This window comes from Cydia pomonella, chromosome 10 (genome assembly GCF_033807575.1).
Source record: "Cydia pomonella isolate Wapato2018A chromosome 10, ilCydPomo1, whole genome shotgun sequence".
Lineage (NCBI taxonomy): Eukaryota > Metazoa > Arthropoda > Insecta > Lepidoptera > Tortricidae > Cydia > Cydia pomonella.
This window is the reverse complement of record NC_084712.1, coordinates 18,084,613-18,100,995: the sequence shown is the minus strand read 5'-3', so window position 1 is coordinate 18,100,995 and position 16,383 is coordinate 18,084,613. Positions and strand designations below refer to the sequence as shown.

Here is a 16,383-nt window from a genome sequence, read left to right as displayed (position 1 = left end):
ACTTAGCTTGGTCTGACTCTACACTACTGGTAATTTTCCCTGATTCGCCAGTTTCGTTTATGCGTCAGTTTCTCTAATTCGTCAATGCCATCAAAATATTTGATTCAATTCAATTTTCCTTACCTATTGGTCATTATATTTATGTACATATTTTTTGAATTATTTGGTATTTTACTTAGGTATATATTTTAAGTGTGTTTTTTAGTTTAAGCGTGTTCTTGAGTGGAGACCACGGGTCGGCAAATGTAATTGTGGTACACCCTTAAACAACGTGTGAGTGTGATAGCAGTGCACCACCTGTATTTTTGGAGGTCCTAGGTAGAAGCATACCTATGATTCAAAGTCAGATTATTTCCTATTTCTAAAGGGTGTCCACATTGCTCTCAGCCTTATCAGTGGCTCATCAAAAACAAAGGGAAAGTTTAACAAACCTGCCCAGCAAATCGGCGTCATAAGACACCAGCGGCTTTATCTAAGGGTATCTTGGACATCTATGCGCCGGGAACGGTGCCATTGACGAAGGCGTTGTTGCTCTGCTCCAGTTATTAGCTCAAGATTAGGTATTAAAGATCAGGTATCCTAGCAATTTGCTAGGGCATTGTGAATATATCAATGGTCCATCCAATCTTATTTATCACAACTTAACAAACCTGCTCAACAAGTCGGCTACATAAGACCCCAGGGGCTTCATAGAAGGATAGCTTTTAGACATCCAGGCAGCGGGAACGATGCCCTTGACGAAGGCGTTGTTGCACCCCTCCAGTTCTGCGCTCATGATGGCCAAGCCTTGGGCGGCCATGTGGACGCCGTAGAGCGTTCGCGACACCACAGCTATTAGACGATTGTAGCGGATCAGCTCCTGGTGAACGGATATACGGAATATAGGTACTTATTTAGGTTATAAAGAGTTAGGTATTTTCATTTTTACCTTTGGGCAAAGAGAATTAAGAAGACCAAGAGTAGTAAGCGTAGGAGTTGAAAATTAAGTTCCGGTTACTCTAGTTATAATATTAGCGGAAAATCGTTGCGCATTAGACTTTTTGTTTGCCGCGAGTAGCATTACTGAGAGTTCCGCTACTTGACGGTAGATATAGACTACGAAAATAATAGTATTTCTGGTAACAAAACCGTTGTATGGAGTAAGCACTCTTGGTCTCCTTAATTCTCTTTGCTTTGGGGCATAAAGCCTCTTACACACGTGGAGAAGATGAGACACTGCAGTAGGTCCGAGGGCGATGCGAAAATCCGGAACTAAATACAAAATAATAAATACTAAATAATTACGTTCCGCCTCCTCACCTCTGGGTGAGTTAGTGTAAGCTTAAAGCGGGTATCGGTTCATAAGAAGTTATTGAGCTGCATGCATTATAAAATAAGGACGCTATGTTGTAAACTCACCTGCTTGAGTACAGTGTTCATGCTGTTGTAATACTGCACTGGATACTTGGCGCTGACTTCGTCGATGTTGTACAGTCGCGGCATGCGCCCCATCATGTCTCTGGTCAGTTCTACCACCCCTCCACCCTCACCGCCACCCTCGCCTCCTCCGCCCGCTATTATGGACGTCTGGGTCAGCAGAGTGCCGAAGAGTAACTAGAAAATAATAATTGGTATTCATGAAAAAGGAATTTGGAATCTTGAAGCAGGTCTAGATTCTACGTATATTACGCTTTGCCATAGAGGTACTTACGTCACTTGTTGGCAGAATATACCATTCGGGTTAAACTTTTAGGTAATACTCGGGTAAATAAAACGCGAAGCTATTCGAAATGACGGTATCGAAAATGGAAGAAGTAAGAACACTTACAGCACCATTCTCTTTATTGTCCTTTGGTCCTTAGTGATGTCCGCGTTGTTAAGAAGAGCAGAGCGTGTATACCCTCCAAATAACGGTGTTTTAAATGGATAGTTTTAGGCAATAGGTACATTGTTGAAAAGAACTTACAGCACCAGTCTCCTTGTTGTCCTTAGTTATGTCCGCATTGTCATGAAGACCAAACACTTCGGGCTTGGCGATCATGGGTAGAGCGCGGATGTGCTCCAGAACAGAGTTGTAATCCATTGAAGGCGGCATGCGGTAGTTGCCGCTCGGAGAGAACGAGTATCTGCGCAAATAGGTAATAAACTGTTTACGATTGGGTTTACTGACGATAAAGCAGGGATGTGGGGGCCTGTCGGCAGGTCAGGTGACAATCACAGCTTTATTTTTTTTTTACAACTAGGTAGTACTTAACCACAGACATAATAACAAAAAAACCTTGAGAAAAATCAGGTGCTAAAAAGCAGTTTCTCAAAATTCTTAAATTCCCCGTCCCTGGACATAAGAGCAGCAGGTGGCAAAACGAAAAAAGTTTTATGGCTTTCATTTAATTCCTTTAATTTATAATTTTGTACCTACTCGCTGAAAGAGGTATGATATAAATTCGTACTTTGTCCAATATTTTTTTGATTACTCACTCGGGAACCTCAGTAACCTCGTCATTATAGAACAGAGATAGCAGTGATAGTATGAGCCTGCGATCCTTGTCGTCGGTGACTCGACCGCCATAGTTGCACTCCCCGGCGAGATAGTTTAACGCGTCGAACGGAGTGTCCGCGTATTCAGTGAGGAACATCTGAAAAGTAGAATTAGCTTACTTGTATGCTCAGAAAGTGGGAAAAGATCTTTATAGAGAAGAAACTTCTAAGGCCTTGAAAAAATATTTTTTAAAGCACTTATTGCTTAAACTTATCCAACGTGTGTTGTCTAGTATCTAAATACCTACCTAAAAATGGCGGCGTAGATATTGTGTAATTCTGGTCGCAAACCGATAATATGTAACTAGTTCTAGGATTTTATTTAGAAAAGAACTAAAGACATACTTGCAGCGTTTGCATATGTATTTGCTTGCTCTGAACTTACAATGGGATTGGACGTTTTCATCATAAATCAACCTAAATGTCGGCCTAACCTGCAACTGCATGACGCAGATCCTCAAGTCGCTTTCATTGAACTCGTACTGTATGTTCCAACCGAGTGGTCCGAACGCGCGTCTTTCTTGCACTATCGCGTGGAAGAAGCACAGCGCGAACAGCAGGCGCCGCCATTCCTCAGTGCGCGGGCAGGAGATGTAGAACTCTGGGTCGCAGATCGGGTCCGATATGTACGATCGGTAGATGTTGTTCTTTAGCCCTTTTGGGGCTTCATTGGTCATCTTTACGCCTACAAATATTTAATATTGTCAATTAAATTTAACGCATTAAAAACAAAAGGGATACATATTAAACAAAATCAATTTAGGTCGCTCTGATCCTGATGGGTTAACTGGGACCACTTTGCAAGAACTAGGGTTTTATCCCACCGGCTGTGATCACTGACAACAAATAGATATTCATTTTAAATCAAAATCTGACCATTGATTGCAATCGCTTGAGATTGCGACAGATACAGATTGCGAGGGGTCACACCCCCTTCCTGCCCTAGGCTCATCTTCTGGAAAGTTTAAATAGGGCCAATGATTAGGTAAGTACTGATTCAATAGCTTTTAATAATAAAGAAAAGTGTGTAAGTTAAATTTATTAGTGAATTAGTTAAGATAAAAACCAACCGTTCTGCAAAACCGTGACCGGAAACGCGCGGCTAGGGTAGGAAGTCAACCAGCACCGGAAGTTGTGATGCGTAGCTTGGGGCGTGATCACCTCCGCGCATATGCGCTCCAGCTCTCCCATCCAGGAGTCCATCACGTGGCAGTTCTGCAGGACCACCCAGCCGCCGGTCTTGATGGCTTCTGCTATCATGTTCGCAGCTATGGGACCCTGGTGGGAAGAAGTTTATTCTTTAGTAAAGTTCATCTCTTAACTGCACACCCATGGAATTTCACATGTCTTCAGATGTCAAGTACCCAAGTGCAGATGTGAGAATAAATAAATAAAATAAATAAAATAAATATTATAGGACATTATTACACAAATTGACTAAGTCCCACAGTAAGCTTAATAAGGCTTGTGTTGAGGGTACTTAGACAACGATATATATAATATATAAATATTTATAAATACTTAAATACATAGAAAACACCCATGACTCAGGATCAAATATCCATGCTCATCACACGAATAAATGCCCTTACCAGGATTTGAACCCGGGACCATCGGCTTCGTAGGCAGGGTCACTACCCACTAGGCCAGACCGGTCGTCAAAATTTCACAGGAATCAAGAGAATGTATCATTGTGGAAATGAAAAATTTTGAATTCATCAAAATTTCACAGGAATCAAGAGAATGTATCATTGTGGAAATGAAAAATTTTGAATCGCATACAAAATATGAAAAGTTTACTTATGAAATTTTTCTGTGTGCGAATTTCTTTATTTTATAAAGTTCCCGACGGCACATCAGGTTGTGATAATGCGACCACTACTTATAATTCGTTTTATTAATGACTTGATTTGAAAATAAAGGTACCGGTGGGTTGGATAAAAAAAAAACAATTTTAATCACCTGTCCTTGTCCCAACGAGATCGTCTCAAAGCTGATGACTTTTCTCTCCATTGAAAACTTCACCAGCCCCGACATCGGATCAGAGCCGGCAGACAAGATGAAGATCAGAGGCGAGCAGCAGTTGCTGTCGTTGTAAGACTTCTCCAAGTCGAAGGGCGGGGGCTCGATGTAGGTGCGGCCCATCTCCTCCACCACATATTGCTGGACGAGGGGGATGAGCTTGTCGGGCCGAATGCATCTGATTGCAAAAAAAGTTTTATAAGGGCATTTGAATACCCTCGATTTTTTATTTATTTAGAAACCAAACTGTCGTATAAACATATCAACAATGCAATACAAATGATGTACCACAACAAAAATACCTGATGGTTCATAAATTATAAATCATGTTAACTGAAATAAAATATAGTTATATATAATGCAAATATTTGAATCAGATAGAAAAATAACTGATATCTGTACTTATATACTAAAAAAACTTACGTTTAACTTTATTTTTCAGACTAGCCAACGAATTTTGAGTTGATTTATGAGCATTTACCACCAGATCGGTCGTATTGCAACATTTGCAAGTGACTGCGGGATCGGATCTCCTTCTTTTTGGAAGTCGGTTAAAATGTAGCTTTTATTAGGGGCTAAAAAAATAACCGATTGAAATTTCATCAAAATAGGCTTAGTACAAAGCAAAATATTTAATAAGGATATAAAACTTCTAAAAACATAAAAAAACTGCCCTATCTAGTCGAGTAACAAAGTGTGGAATCAGTTCAGCTAACTGTAATTAATAGAATCAGGCGTTACTTTGCGGAAATCCATGCTAATTAAAACAAGTAATATTACTTTGCTAATCCGCGAGAGCAGGACACGTGGCCAGATATAGAGACGACAGATGGACCATAAGAATCGTAAAATGGCCTGGGCCACAGGGCTCAAGAGGCAGAGGTCGACCATGTGGCAGATGGTCTGACGAATTAGTAGCAACAGCGGGTCCAAAATGGCTAGAGACAGCCCAAGATAGAGAGAAGTGGAATAGCTTGGGGGAGGCTTTTACCCGAAAGGGGCCCACATATTTTTTAAATTAAATTATTTTATTTTAATTTTAATTTCTATTTTTATTTTGTTTAAAGTATGTGTGGAAGAAATAAAGCTCTTTTATTATTTATTATTATTAATCCGCGAGAAAAGAAAGAAGAAGAAAAAAAAGAAAAAGAAGAAGAGGTTATTTTCTCGCGGATTAGCAAAGTAATATTACTTGTTTTAATCAGCTAACTGTAATTTTCCGGCAACAGGAATCAGTACAATATGAATAACATGATACGTTTCTGCTCGAGAGCACTGTACTTTTAAAGTACTTTTTTTCTTTTTTCTTTTAACATTATCAATTACAATGTTGGTTTAAAATAGATTTGTTGTACAATTGCCATTCTGATAATTAACTCTCCATTCCATAAATAACGATATTACTACAAAAATTGTTACCTAATTGAATGTATTCAAGAAATACTACTTAGCCGTATTTTTTTTAATGCACATATATTTTACTTTCCTCGTATTCGAAATGAAAAGGGTGAAAGGCACCATTTCATACCTTGGTTAACAATCTACTTTTTCAAATCGTTACGTGGAACTTATTGAACCGCTGTTAGGCTCTTAATCCTAGATATAAATTGCCTACATTTCGCACTCGTATCGCAATGTTCTATTATGGTATTTGTTTTATGCAATAAATAATAAATAAATATTATAGGACATTATTGCACAAATTTACTAAGTCCCACAGTAAGCTCAATAAGGCTTGTGTTGAGGGTACTTAGACAACGATATATATAATATATAAATATTTATAAATACTTAAATACATAGAAAACACCCATGACTCAGGAACAAATATCCATGCTCATCACACAAATACATGCCCTTACCAGGATTTGAACCCGGGACCATCAGCTTCGTCATCACTACCCACTACGCCAAACCGGTCGTCAGAAAACAATATAAGCAATAACGCGTCAAAAACGGAATCCACTACTAATGTAGACCTGACCTGAGAATGATTAGTTTTGCGATGCCCTTGATTTTCTGATAGGGCGGGGGAAACTCGACTTCATGCGGAGCGGCCAGGTCGTAGAACTCTTTCCAACGCTTCACATTCTTCATGAAGTTGTCCTTGAATCCTTTGAGTCTGAAATCGTTTTATTACGCTTTTAAGCGTTCTATTATTACCTATGTGAGTTTGTCGTAACAACCGACAAAGACGAATTATACTTACTTACTTAAAACAAAATAGTAACATACCTATCTCATTCTTAATAGATATCAGGATCTTTATCACTCATTACACTTTGGCAAATATGTCAAAACCTATCATAATCAAATACAGCTCACCCTGCCAGATTGCTGGAGCGTACGATCTCGGACCAAGCTTTATCGGACAGCCAGGACGGCGCGGGGTTCTCGTAAGGATTGTCCAACGCCACGCCACCGGTTAGTAGGAATGCTAACATCTCCTCATCCAATTTACCCTGACAACCAGATTTCATAATTTATGAGTGATATACTTAATATTTTTTTTTATTTTCGAAAACTCTCATGGCTTTGAATGTTGTAATATTAAAATAATTTAAGTACTGCTGCTCGCTTTGTGTCTAAACAATTAATCTAAATTAAGTATATTTCTCTTTGGACTGTACAAGTCGGTTGCCGCCATTTAATATAAAAAATAAAGATAACATAAAATTGAATGAAAGACGATAAAACGGTTTGCAAGATCAACGCTTCAGATAAATTAAGGATTGATAGTTAAGACATATTAGCTACCAATAAAGTCCGTTTTACCTTAGCTCTCAGTATTCCAAGAGTGAGAACAAGAGAGAATATGAGTTTGTCCTTTTCAAAGAGACTCCTGCATACGTTTTCATACATGCTCTTAGTGAAGTAAGCGTTAAGGCTGCTTAGGCGTTCATCTAGCTCGTCACACTTTGGAGAATTCATTATAGCTTGGTTGTAGAGGTTTATAAACCTGGGAATGGGTATAAAAATGTCATGCATTATGTTGAACAATACGATTTTAATATTCGAAACTGCTATTACACATATCGCTTAAGTAAGGTTTCTCTACCGCGTGACTTCTGTAGTGTCTCAAATTAAAATTAAACAAAAATAAGAAATTTTTGCGCTACTTAAAAAGGATGAAGCCAGAGGGCAAAACTATACTAATGAACCTGAATATTACTTCAAGTACGAAAATAAGTGCCTAGTTATACCATAGGCAAGCACTTGACTTGAGGTCCGTTCAAGTTGTTCAACCAAAAATTTAGTAAAAACACAACATCTACAAGATTAGTGGAGGAATCATACCAAACCAGCGAATACTGATACATAGGATCAATGTTGCTCAAATCCGAAATGCAGAAGAAGAGCACAGAGCTGTGCTTGGACACGGGCACGTATCCTTGTCTCGCTTCATCTATCTCCAGCTCTGTGATGGCCGCCGCCGCCTGTTTTGCGTTGATCTCTATGGAGAGAACCTTGGACGATGACAGGATCTGGTTGGCTGATTCGTCTTCTAATATGTTACCGGCTGATGACAGGACCTGAAAAGAGATTTTATATGAAGGCGTATGGTGGTCCTTAAACTGAAGCACGGAAGGAGTGAGAAAGGAGGCAGAGGCCCTACCGCAAAAAGTGAAACCGAAATTAAAAATACTTAATCTACCTCTCTATCGTTCGAATAGGCAAGAGCCATAGAGAAGCAGATAACGATTACGATTTATACGGTAGGCCCTCAGGAGTCAGGAGAAAATGATATCTAGTAATCGTCAAACGTCACCTCTAGGATCTTATCCTCAATCTCTTTAAGCGTCCTTTTATTGTTAGCACCTTCCACAATCAGCTGGTTTTTCTTCAGCTCTAGCTCTGGGCGATCCTGCGCCACCACGATGCCTAACAGCTGGTCTTCCAAGCCTTGTGGCGTTATCATGAAGTTTAGCAGAGTCACCTGTAATGGACCATTAATTTTAGTCTCCGTAACAAGACGAATAACCAAGCAGGCTGGCATAGACCTAATGTGATCTTTGTGATATTCTCCGACTATCGCGACTATTCGAGAACGTATTCAAAATCACCATCTATCCGTTTCTGCAAGTCAGGGGCTGCGCTTCGAATTCCTTTATTTCTATGCCTGGTGTGGTTTACCCTGAAGCTTGAGTGGCTTAAAATAAAACCCAACCACCCATAAGAAGTACAGTCAGCTACAGAAAAGTTTGTATGCAAAGGTATAGCTAGTATTGCTGACTTTCTATCAACGGCAGAATTGAAGAGACAAACATAATCAAAGCAGAGGTTGAGGATACATATTTTTTTATGATATAGGAGGCAACCAAGCACACGGATCACCTGATAATAAGCGATTACCGCCGCCCATGGACACCCGCAACACCAGAGGGTGTGTAAGTGCGTTGCTAGCCTTTAAGATGGGTGTACGCTCAAAATAAAAGAGCACATACTTTGACTGCAATCTCAGGCAGATAGTGCGGGTTGCTGAGCCGCGTGGTGATGTAGAAACGGAAGCTGTAGTTGTACTCCAGGATATTGTCTCCGAACTTCAGGCAGTCGATACCACCAGACCTGGATACATGAAAATCAGCCTATTACCTACCATGAACACAAATCTAACATAATTTTGGTAATAGATTGGGTCGTTGAACTTTTTTATTCTACCCTCAAAGACAATTGTCATTGTACCCTTTCTGCTAAAATAAATGTTATCAGCCAATTGCAAAGGTTTTGTTCTTAGTTAACTTCCGTTTTGTAACGTTAGTAGTATATTCTACGCCTTCTCTCTTAGACATTAAGAAAAAAATCTAAATAGAATGAGTAATGGCTGTTTCATCGTTGGGACTCCGGGAGACCTCTAAAATGGTGATAATAATACCTAAAGATATTCCTCAGCAAGATCGGCTCCAACACCGCGTCCACGTGTTCTCGAATGTTCTCCAAAATGACGGGCAGGCCCATTTGGATGGCGTTCTCGAGCACCCGAGCGTAGTTGGAATCGGTCAGTTTTATCACTTTCAGGTTGTTCTCGCGCTCCATGTTCTTTATCCATTTGTTCGCTTGCTCTGCAAATAGAAGTTTCTCATTACCATAACCATACGTGTGCTAACTTGAGGCATGAACACTAAAGTGATGTTTATTTATGAAGCTCATTACCTTAAGAGGTTCCATTTTATACACGATATTAAAACTTTTTACAGTAACAGAGGAGTTTTGAATTTTGAATGAGCAAATGTATAAAGTTAACAAATCTTGATAATAAGATCACTTTAGTATTCGTGCCCCGAGTAAGCACACGTATGCTTATAACCAAAACAGACGTATAGACAGTTGAATAATATAAAAATGCTGACAACTATCGTAAAAGAAGTAACAATATCTTTATTATGATGTTTATGCACGATATGAATGAGAAACTAAAGCCACTTGTGGTTAAAACAATTTTTAATCTTGGTAATTTGATGGCGCAGTCGGTAAGATTAGATTATACAATCGACACAAGTAAAAAAACTTTAACTGTAAACTTACATTTAATTAAACTAAAATTCCGGCAATCATTACACTAATCTTACCTTGAGGGTCGATCATCAATGGCCACCGCCGGCTCCTCTCCACGATAATGCCGTTCTCGACGGAGAAGGAGTCGACGGGCAGTCCCGCGATATTCCACGCCCGGATCACCACGGCCTCGCCCAGGGTTGTCATTAGTGAAAATGTTTCCGAACACGGGATCTCTGCAAGACGCCGACATTTTCGAAACACTCTAGCAATTCTTAATTAAAATAAGTTTTATTAGCCTAAGACAAAAAAAAGCGGCCAAGTGCGAGTCGGACTCCCCATGAAGGGTTCCGTACCATATATGACGTATTAAAAAAAAACTACTTACTAGATCTAGTTCAAACCAATTTTCGGTGGAAGTTTGCATGGTAATGTATATCATAATTTTTTTTTTTTTGTTTTATCATTCTGTTATTTTAGATGTTACAGGGGGGGGGGGGGGGGCACACATTTTACCACTTTGGAAGTGTCTCTCGCGCAAACTATTCAGTTTAGAAAAAAATGATATCAGAAACCTCAATATCATTTTTGAAGACCTATCCATAGATACCCCACACGTATAGGTTTGATGAAAAAAAAAATTGAGTTTCAGTTCTAAGTATGGGAAACCCCTGAAATTTATTGTTTTTTTTTTCTATTTTTGTGTGAAAATCTTAATGCGGTTCATAGAATACATCTACTTACCAAGTTTGAACAGTATAGTTCTTATAGTTTCGGAAAAAAGTGGCTGTGACATAAACGGACAGACGAATCTATTTTTTGTTCCGTTTTTTGCCATTTGGCTACGGAATCCTAAAAAGAGCAATTTCTTAGTACAAAATAATGCGTTTACTAAGAAATTTGCCATTTTTTTTCGAGTAAGTAGTATCCTACCGGAAAAAGAATACAATCCTGACACCGACAATCAACAGCAACACAAAAAGAAAGTGGCTTTCCTACATTCTTTAGCCTTCCATTTATTTTGAATCTTTAATCTTAAAAATCGAAATTGCGATTGTTTTGCCAAGTTCTGATTTGTTGGAGATTAGATAATAGGCGGAAACCAATTAACATGGGGATGATGACACACGGGGAATTTATAATAAAACGTACCTAGTACGGAAATAAAATAAGAAATTTATGATAATACAGTAAAAAATATATGGAAATGATAAAAAATACAAGTCAAGTTTCACAAGCCAGACTTTCACTGTATTTTGTGCCTTTTTAGGGTTCCGTAGCCAAATGGCAAAAAACGGAACCCTTATAGATTCGTCATGTCCGTCTGTCTGTCCGATTCTGTCACAGCCACTTTTTTCCGAAACTATAAGAGCTGTACTGTTCAAACTTAGTAAGTGGATGTATTCTATGAACCGCATTAAGATGTTCACACAAAAATAGAAAAAAAACAATAAATTTTGGGGGTTCCCCATACTTAGAACTGAAACTCAAGAAATCTTTTTTCATCAAACCCATACGTGTGGGGTATAGATACCCCTATAGAACTGAAACTCAATTTTTTTTTTTCATCAAACCTATACGTGTGGGGTATTGATAGGTCTTCAAAAATGATATTGAGGTTTCTAATATCATTTTTTTCTAAAGTGAATAGTTTGCGCGAGAGACACTTCCAAAGTGGTAAAATGTGTGTCCCCCCCCCCTCCGTAACTTCTAAAATAACAGAATGAAAATACTAAAAAAAATATATGATATACATTGTCATGCAAACTTCCACCGAAAATTGGTTTGAACGAGATCTAGTAAGTAGTTTTTTTTTTTAATACGTCATTAAATTTAAATAATTTTTTTTTTCATCAAACCCATACCTGTGGGGTATCTATGGATAGGTCTTCAAAAATGATATTTAGGTTCCTAATATCATTTTTTTCTAAACTGAATAGTTTGCGCGAGAGACACTTCCAAAGTGGTAAAATGTTGAACAAAATCTAGTAAGTAGATTTTTTTTTAATACGTCTTAAATGGTACGGAACCCTTCATGCGCGAGTCCGACTCGCACTTGGCCGCTTTTTTAATGCTTCAATGCAATGAGTCAAATATAGACATTTGATTCTCAAGATAAACCGGATCGACTGACATCATTATTAAAAACTTGTCACCTAGCCTATTACGTGAACACTACACGTGCATATAGTAGTTGCAGGAAGTTTTATAGAATATAATAACTTTATTTGCATAGAATAAGTACATATTTTGGTGTCCACAGATGTAATTTTGACAATTTGTTGCTTATTCTGCTATATGTATATAATAATACTAGCATGCAACAACTTTACACAATTTCTTTTTTAATTACTATTGAATAACAACTTTATTTTACTCCTGGATGTTTTTGATTTAAATACTCGAGGTCTAGACAGGTAAATAGGTACCCAGAATACATAGACTCACCCAGTTCCAAGGTGCGTTTGTTCCAAATGACCAGGATTTCTCGCCTGTAGTTCACGGTGTACGGACCGAGGTAGGCTATAAAACCGGCTGCCAATAACACGTCACCTGAAAATACCAAGTTTTTTAATTTTTTTTATATCAACTATTCTAGCTGTCATGCAGGAAATAAAAAAGTTAAACCTCCGGACGTCAATAGTTAAACTAATAATAATAGTTAGAAATCCATACGTATAAATACGTGATTCAATTCAAGTATAATCGTAAGTACAAACACTTTGCCAAGTAGCTTTTGCAAATCGTGCGACAACTCTGACCAGCTCGAAATAACTTCATAGAGCAGAGCTCGATCTCGTCTTCTAAACTTTTCTTTGATTTTTTTTAGCATATCATACATACCAATTACTTTGCCCAATAGCTCTTGTAAATCATGCGCCAGTTCGGACCAACGTGCCTTTTCTCCGCCCAGGCCGCCGATCAGCTGTTCAGCTCTCGACAATTTCGTGGAGCAGAGTTCTATTTCGTCTTCTAGACCTTTCTTCTTACGCGTCATCCCGGCGAACTCGTCGTTCAAGGCCTATGAGGAAACAAATTCAAAGGCACATCATAAAAGAGCCGGTGTAATGCGTCTGTTGCTTATGGTACTGCAACCGAATCAGTGATACATCTTGTCTGGACAATTAAAGGCAACATTCGAGATAAAAGAGCGACGTAATTGTAGATTTTTGTTATGCATATATTTGACACTGTTACCAAATAGTTATTGATTTTAATAAAGAGGTAAAGTCTAGAGAGGTAAATGTGCCCCCTAATTTGACAGCCAAAACAAGAGGGGCTTTACTGCGCCGAACGTTTGTAGTTGTTAAATTGTTATTTTTTGACAACCAGAGTTACCGCATTATGTACTGAGCCGTCCAGCGCCACCTCGTATAGCTGTCAAATTCTAAAAACGAAACTTTCTTGAATGAATGAGTCTTTGCTGATACTAACCTGTAACTTATCAAGTACACCCTGCAACTGCGCTCGTTTAGCGTTTAACGTGTTCATCTGGGACTGTAGTTCCGATTCTGCTTCAAACAGCGCCGCTTTCTTCGGGGCTACCACCTGAAAATTAAATGGTAAATTGATACAGACAATATACGAATTCAGAATCTAAAATATGCTGACAGTTTCATTGCTCTAGACGACTGTTGGATATGCCGCGAGTCACCTTTACTCATATCTTTACTTTTACTTCGAAATAAGATGTTCTTGAGTTTCTTACCTTGATGACACGATCATACACATCCATAGCACGAACCCACTTGCACAGACCTTCGCAAGCGGAAGACACTTTGGCGATCACGGCTGGATCGAACTCGCGGTCAGGTATGTATCTGTAAAAGGGGAAACGCCCATCGAACCGGTCGAAGAAAAAGACCAATACCAAATTCTTAAAGTTCTACAACTACATTTTGCTTCGATAATAAAAACAGTCAAAATCCACATCAAACAACGTAATTCAGATGTTTGTAATTACTTGTCTCGAATCTTCTTCATAATGGCAGGAGGTATGTTGTCCTTGTCATAAGCTTTCAGGTTTTCCAGAAACTTCATATCGCCCAGCATCTTTTGCGAGGGACCCCAATAGTCTTCGAACGGCTTCCCTGTTCAAAAACGTCATACTATAAGTAAATGGTTTAGTAACGTTGTTTACTAAAGAAAAAAAAAGTAACTGCTACTAACCATCAGGACCCATCTTCCTATCCCCTTTAATCCCTTTCATGACGCAAACCGCCTCCATAACCAACTTCACGCCTGCTGGCGGATTCTTCATACTCTTCACGAGCGTTATGTCAGCTGGTTTGAGGGTGTTAAGAGCGTCCAGGGCAGCGTTGAGAGCTGGCACGGCTTCGGCTAAGTCGGACTCGCAATCGTCCTTGATGGCTTGGGCAGCGGCGGCTGCTTCGTTGGCTAAAGCTTCGTCGGCACCGACGATCTGTTAGAATAAAGTGGTGTGAATACAGGAATAAACATGTTTATTTGGTTGTTGTTAATAATATTCATTTTTGCTAGACACATCGTCCGTATAACCAAAACTTACTAAATATTTTGGGATTATTGACAGCAAATAAACAGATTTCTTTGTTTTCTTTCTAATTTACTATATTACCTACTTAGTCCAGTCATAAGTTCTGTCACAAATATTTTTACTAATAAAATAGCTTATTTCATGCGGAACAATGCTGAATTACTTAAAATATGATTTAACGTAATTTACTGCCTCAGTTTTGAATAATTACATGTAATATTTGGACAGAACTCACAGATTATTGTCATTATATTGATCCCTATTTATGTATATTTCAATACTCAATACATTTATTGCACATAATGGTTACAGAGGTGGTATATAAATATAATAATAGATCATATTATTTACCCTGTTGGGCGCAGCAGAAATGAAGAGAAAGGCACTTATATAATTATAATATAATCATTTAATACATCCGCTAAATTCCAAATATTCAATTAAAGAATAATAAAAAAAAAACACATTCTTAAATTTAGCATAACGCAAAACCTGGGTCTTTTATCTATATTTTAATATAGTTCGTGTGAAATGAGCTGACAAGATTGCTACTATACATTTTTATTCGTTGTTTGACAATCAAATCTAAGCGTGTTACTGAAAAGTACCCTAAGTTTGAAGGTATTAGTTGAAGTACAGACTTGTCAGGGAACTAAATGCAGGTGACAAAATTATGCTTTAATAAAGTAGAATATCTGGAAGTTCGAGCTTTGCTCGGAAAACATATAAAACATCAAAAATACACATTTTCCTAGAGATAAGACCTAGGCTATATAAATATACAACAATTGCTCGTTTAAAGGTGGTGTTACATTGATTAATAACGACTCACTTTTTTAATTAAAAGCTTTGTAATACATATTATCAGTCAAAACCTTTGTGACAGAACTCACAGATTATTATTACCTTTTGATTAGTATAAAACAAAGTTCCAAATCATGGCTAAATTTTTTTATTAAAAGCTTTGTAATACATTTCATCAGTCAAAACCTTTTTGGCAGAACTTATAACCTGACTAAGTATACTATGCCCCTGCTCCGGAACGATATGTCACAGCAACGAACCTCCTTCTGTTTCTCTACGACTACGGTGTCCTGCTCGATTTTGATCATAAGTTTCTCAGTCTTGTCCGACGTCTCAACCAGCAACGGCTGCAGGTCCCTCAGGTTCTGCTGCATTACAGCGACTTGTCCCGCTGCGAAATCTAACTGTTCTAAGCCAGTTTCGTACCTGGAATCATTAGTAGCATCATATCATGATAAGAATTACCTAGCATATACGATTTGCCCCTTCAAGATTATTTTAAGGCAGCAGTGGTGATTACGAGTATCCTACGAAACTATGTGACAACATGGACAGACTGTACAATTAATTTACAGGCTAATCATTGTGTAGTTGACCCTTTATTGCGTCAACCAATGGAACGGACTTGGAATATTCGTATGGACTACCATGAAATTTAGAATCTCGTGTTTAGAATCATATTTCACAATATCTAGAAAGACAGAAAATATAAAATGACTCACCGTATTCTTGCGCGGGTGATCTGATTCACTTTCATAGCGTAAAGATTCTGAAAGGCTTTGATCAACTCCAAGTAGCTCGTGGGCGTTACGTACACCTTGCGCTTCTGTTCGTTATAAAACCTGTTAAATATGAGATTTTTGCTTGAGTACTAATTATGACGTTAAGATATCAACCTTGATATTGGTCATAGTGGAGGAAGTGGAGAGTGCGTGGAAATAAGGCAAATACCTAACGCGGTGGACTGATCAAGTTAATGAAACTTGCAGTAGAAAGTTTTACGACGTTGTACAGACAGATTGCCACGAATA

At 38.4% G+C, this 16,383-nt stretch overlaps 1 protein-coding gene across 1 annotated transcript in view; it reads right to left on the bottom strand.

Moving 5' to 3' along the window:
• Positions 1–16,383, bottom strand: part of LOC133522329 (dynein axonemal heavy chain 3) — a 78,306-nt gene that overhangs the window by 14,572 nt on the left and 47,351 nt on the right. The window contains exons 46-68 of the mRNA XM_061857653.1: positions 16,075–16,194; positions 15,613–15,778; positions 14,203–14,455; positions 13,997–14,123; positions 13,742–13,853; positions 13,468–13,581; positions 12,877–13,054; positions 12,481–12,585; positions 10,107–10,268; positions 9,413–9,599; positions 8,985–9,105; positions 8,309–8,476; positions 7,837–8,072; positions 7,315–7,498; positions 6,865–7,001; positions 6,524–6,661; positions 4,480–4,717; positions 3,588–3,795; positions 2,952–3,202; positions 2,458–2,615; positions 1,946–2,105; positions 1,399–1,593; positions 651–859 (exon numbers count right to left, since the gene is read on the bottom strand). Coding sequence (XP_061713637.1) covers positions 651–859; positions 1,399–1,593; positions 1,946–2,105; positions 2,458–2,615; positions 2,952–3,202; positions 3,588–3,795; positions 4,480–4,717; positions 6,524–6,661; positions 6,865–7,001; positions 7,315–7,498; positions 7,837–8,072; positions 8,309–8,476; positions 8,985–9,105; positions 9,413–9,599; positions 10,107–10,268; positions 12,481–12,585; positions 12,877–13,054; positions 13,468–13,581; positions 13,742–13,853; positions 13,997–14,123; positions 14,203–14,455; positions 15,613–15,778; positions 16,075–16,194 — 3,927 coding nt within the window. The remainder of the gene's footprint in view (positions 1–650; positions 860–1,398; positions 1,594–1,945; positions 2,106–2,457; positions 2,616–2,951; positions 3,203–3,587; positions 3,796–4,479; positions 4,718–6,523; positions 6,662–6,864; positions 7,002–7,314; positions 7,499–7,836; positions 8,073–8,308; positions 8,477–8,984; positions 9,106–9,412; positions 9,600–10,106; positions 10,269–12,480; positions 12,586–12,876; positions 13,055–13,467; positions 13,582–13,741; positions 13,854–13,996; positions 14,124–14,202; positions 14,456–15,612; positions 15,779–16,074; positions 16,195–16,383) is intronic.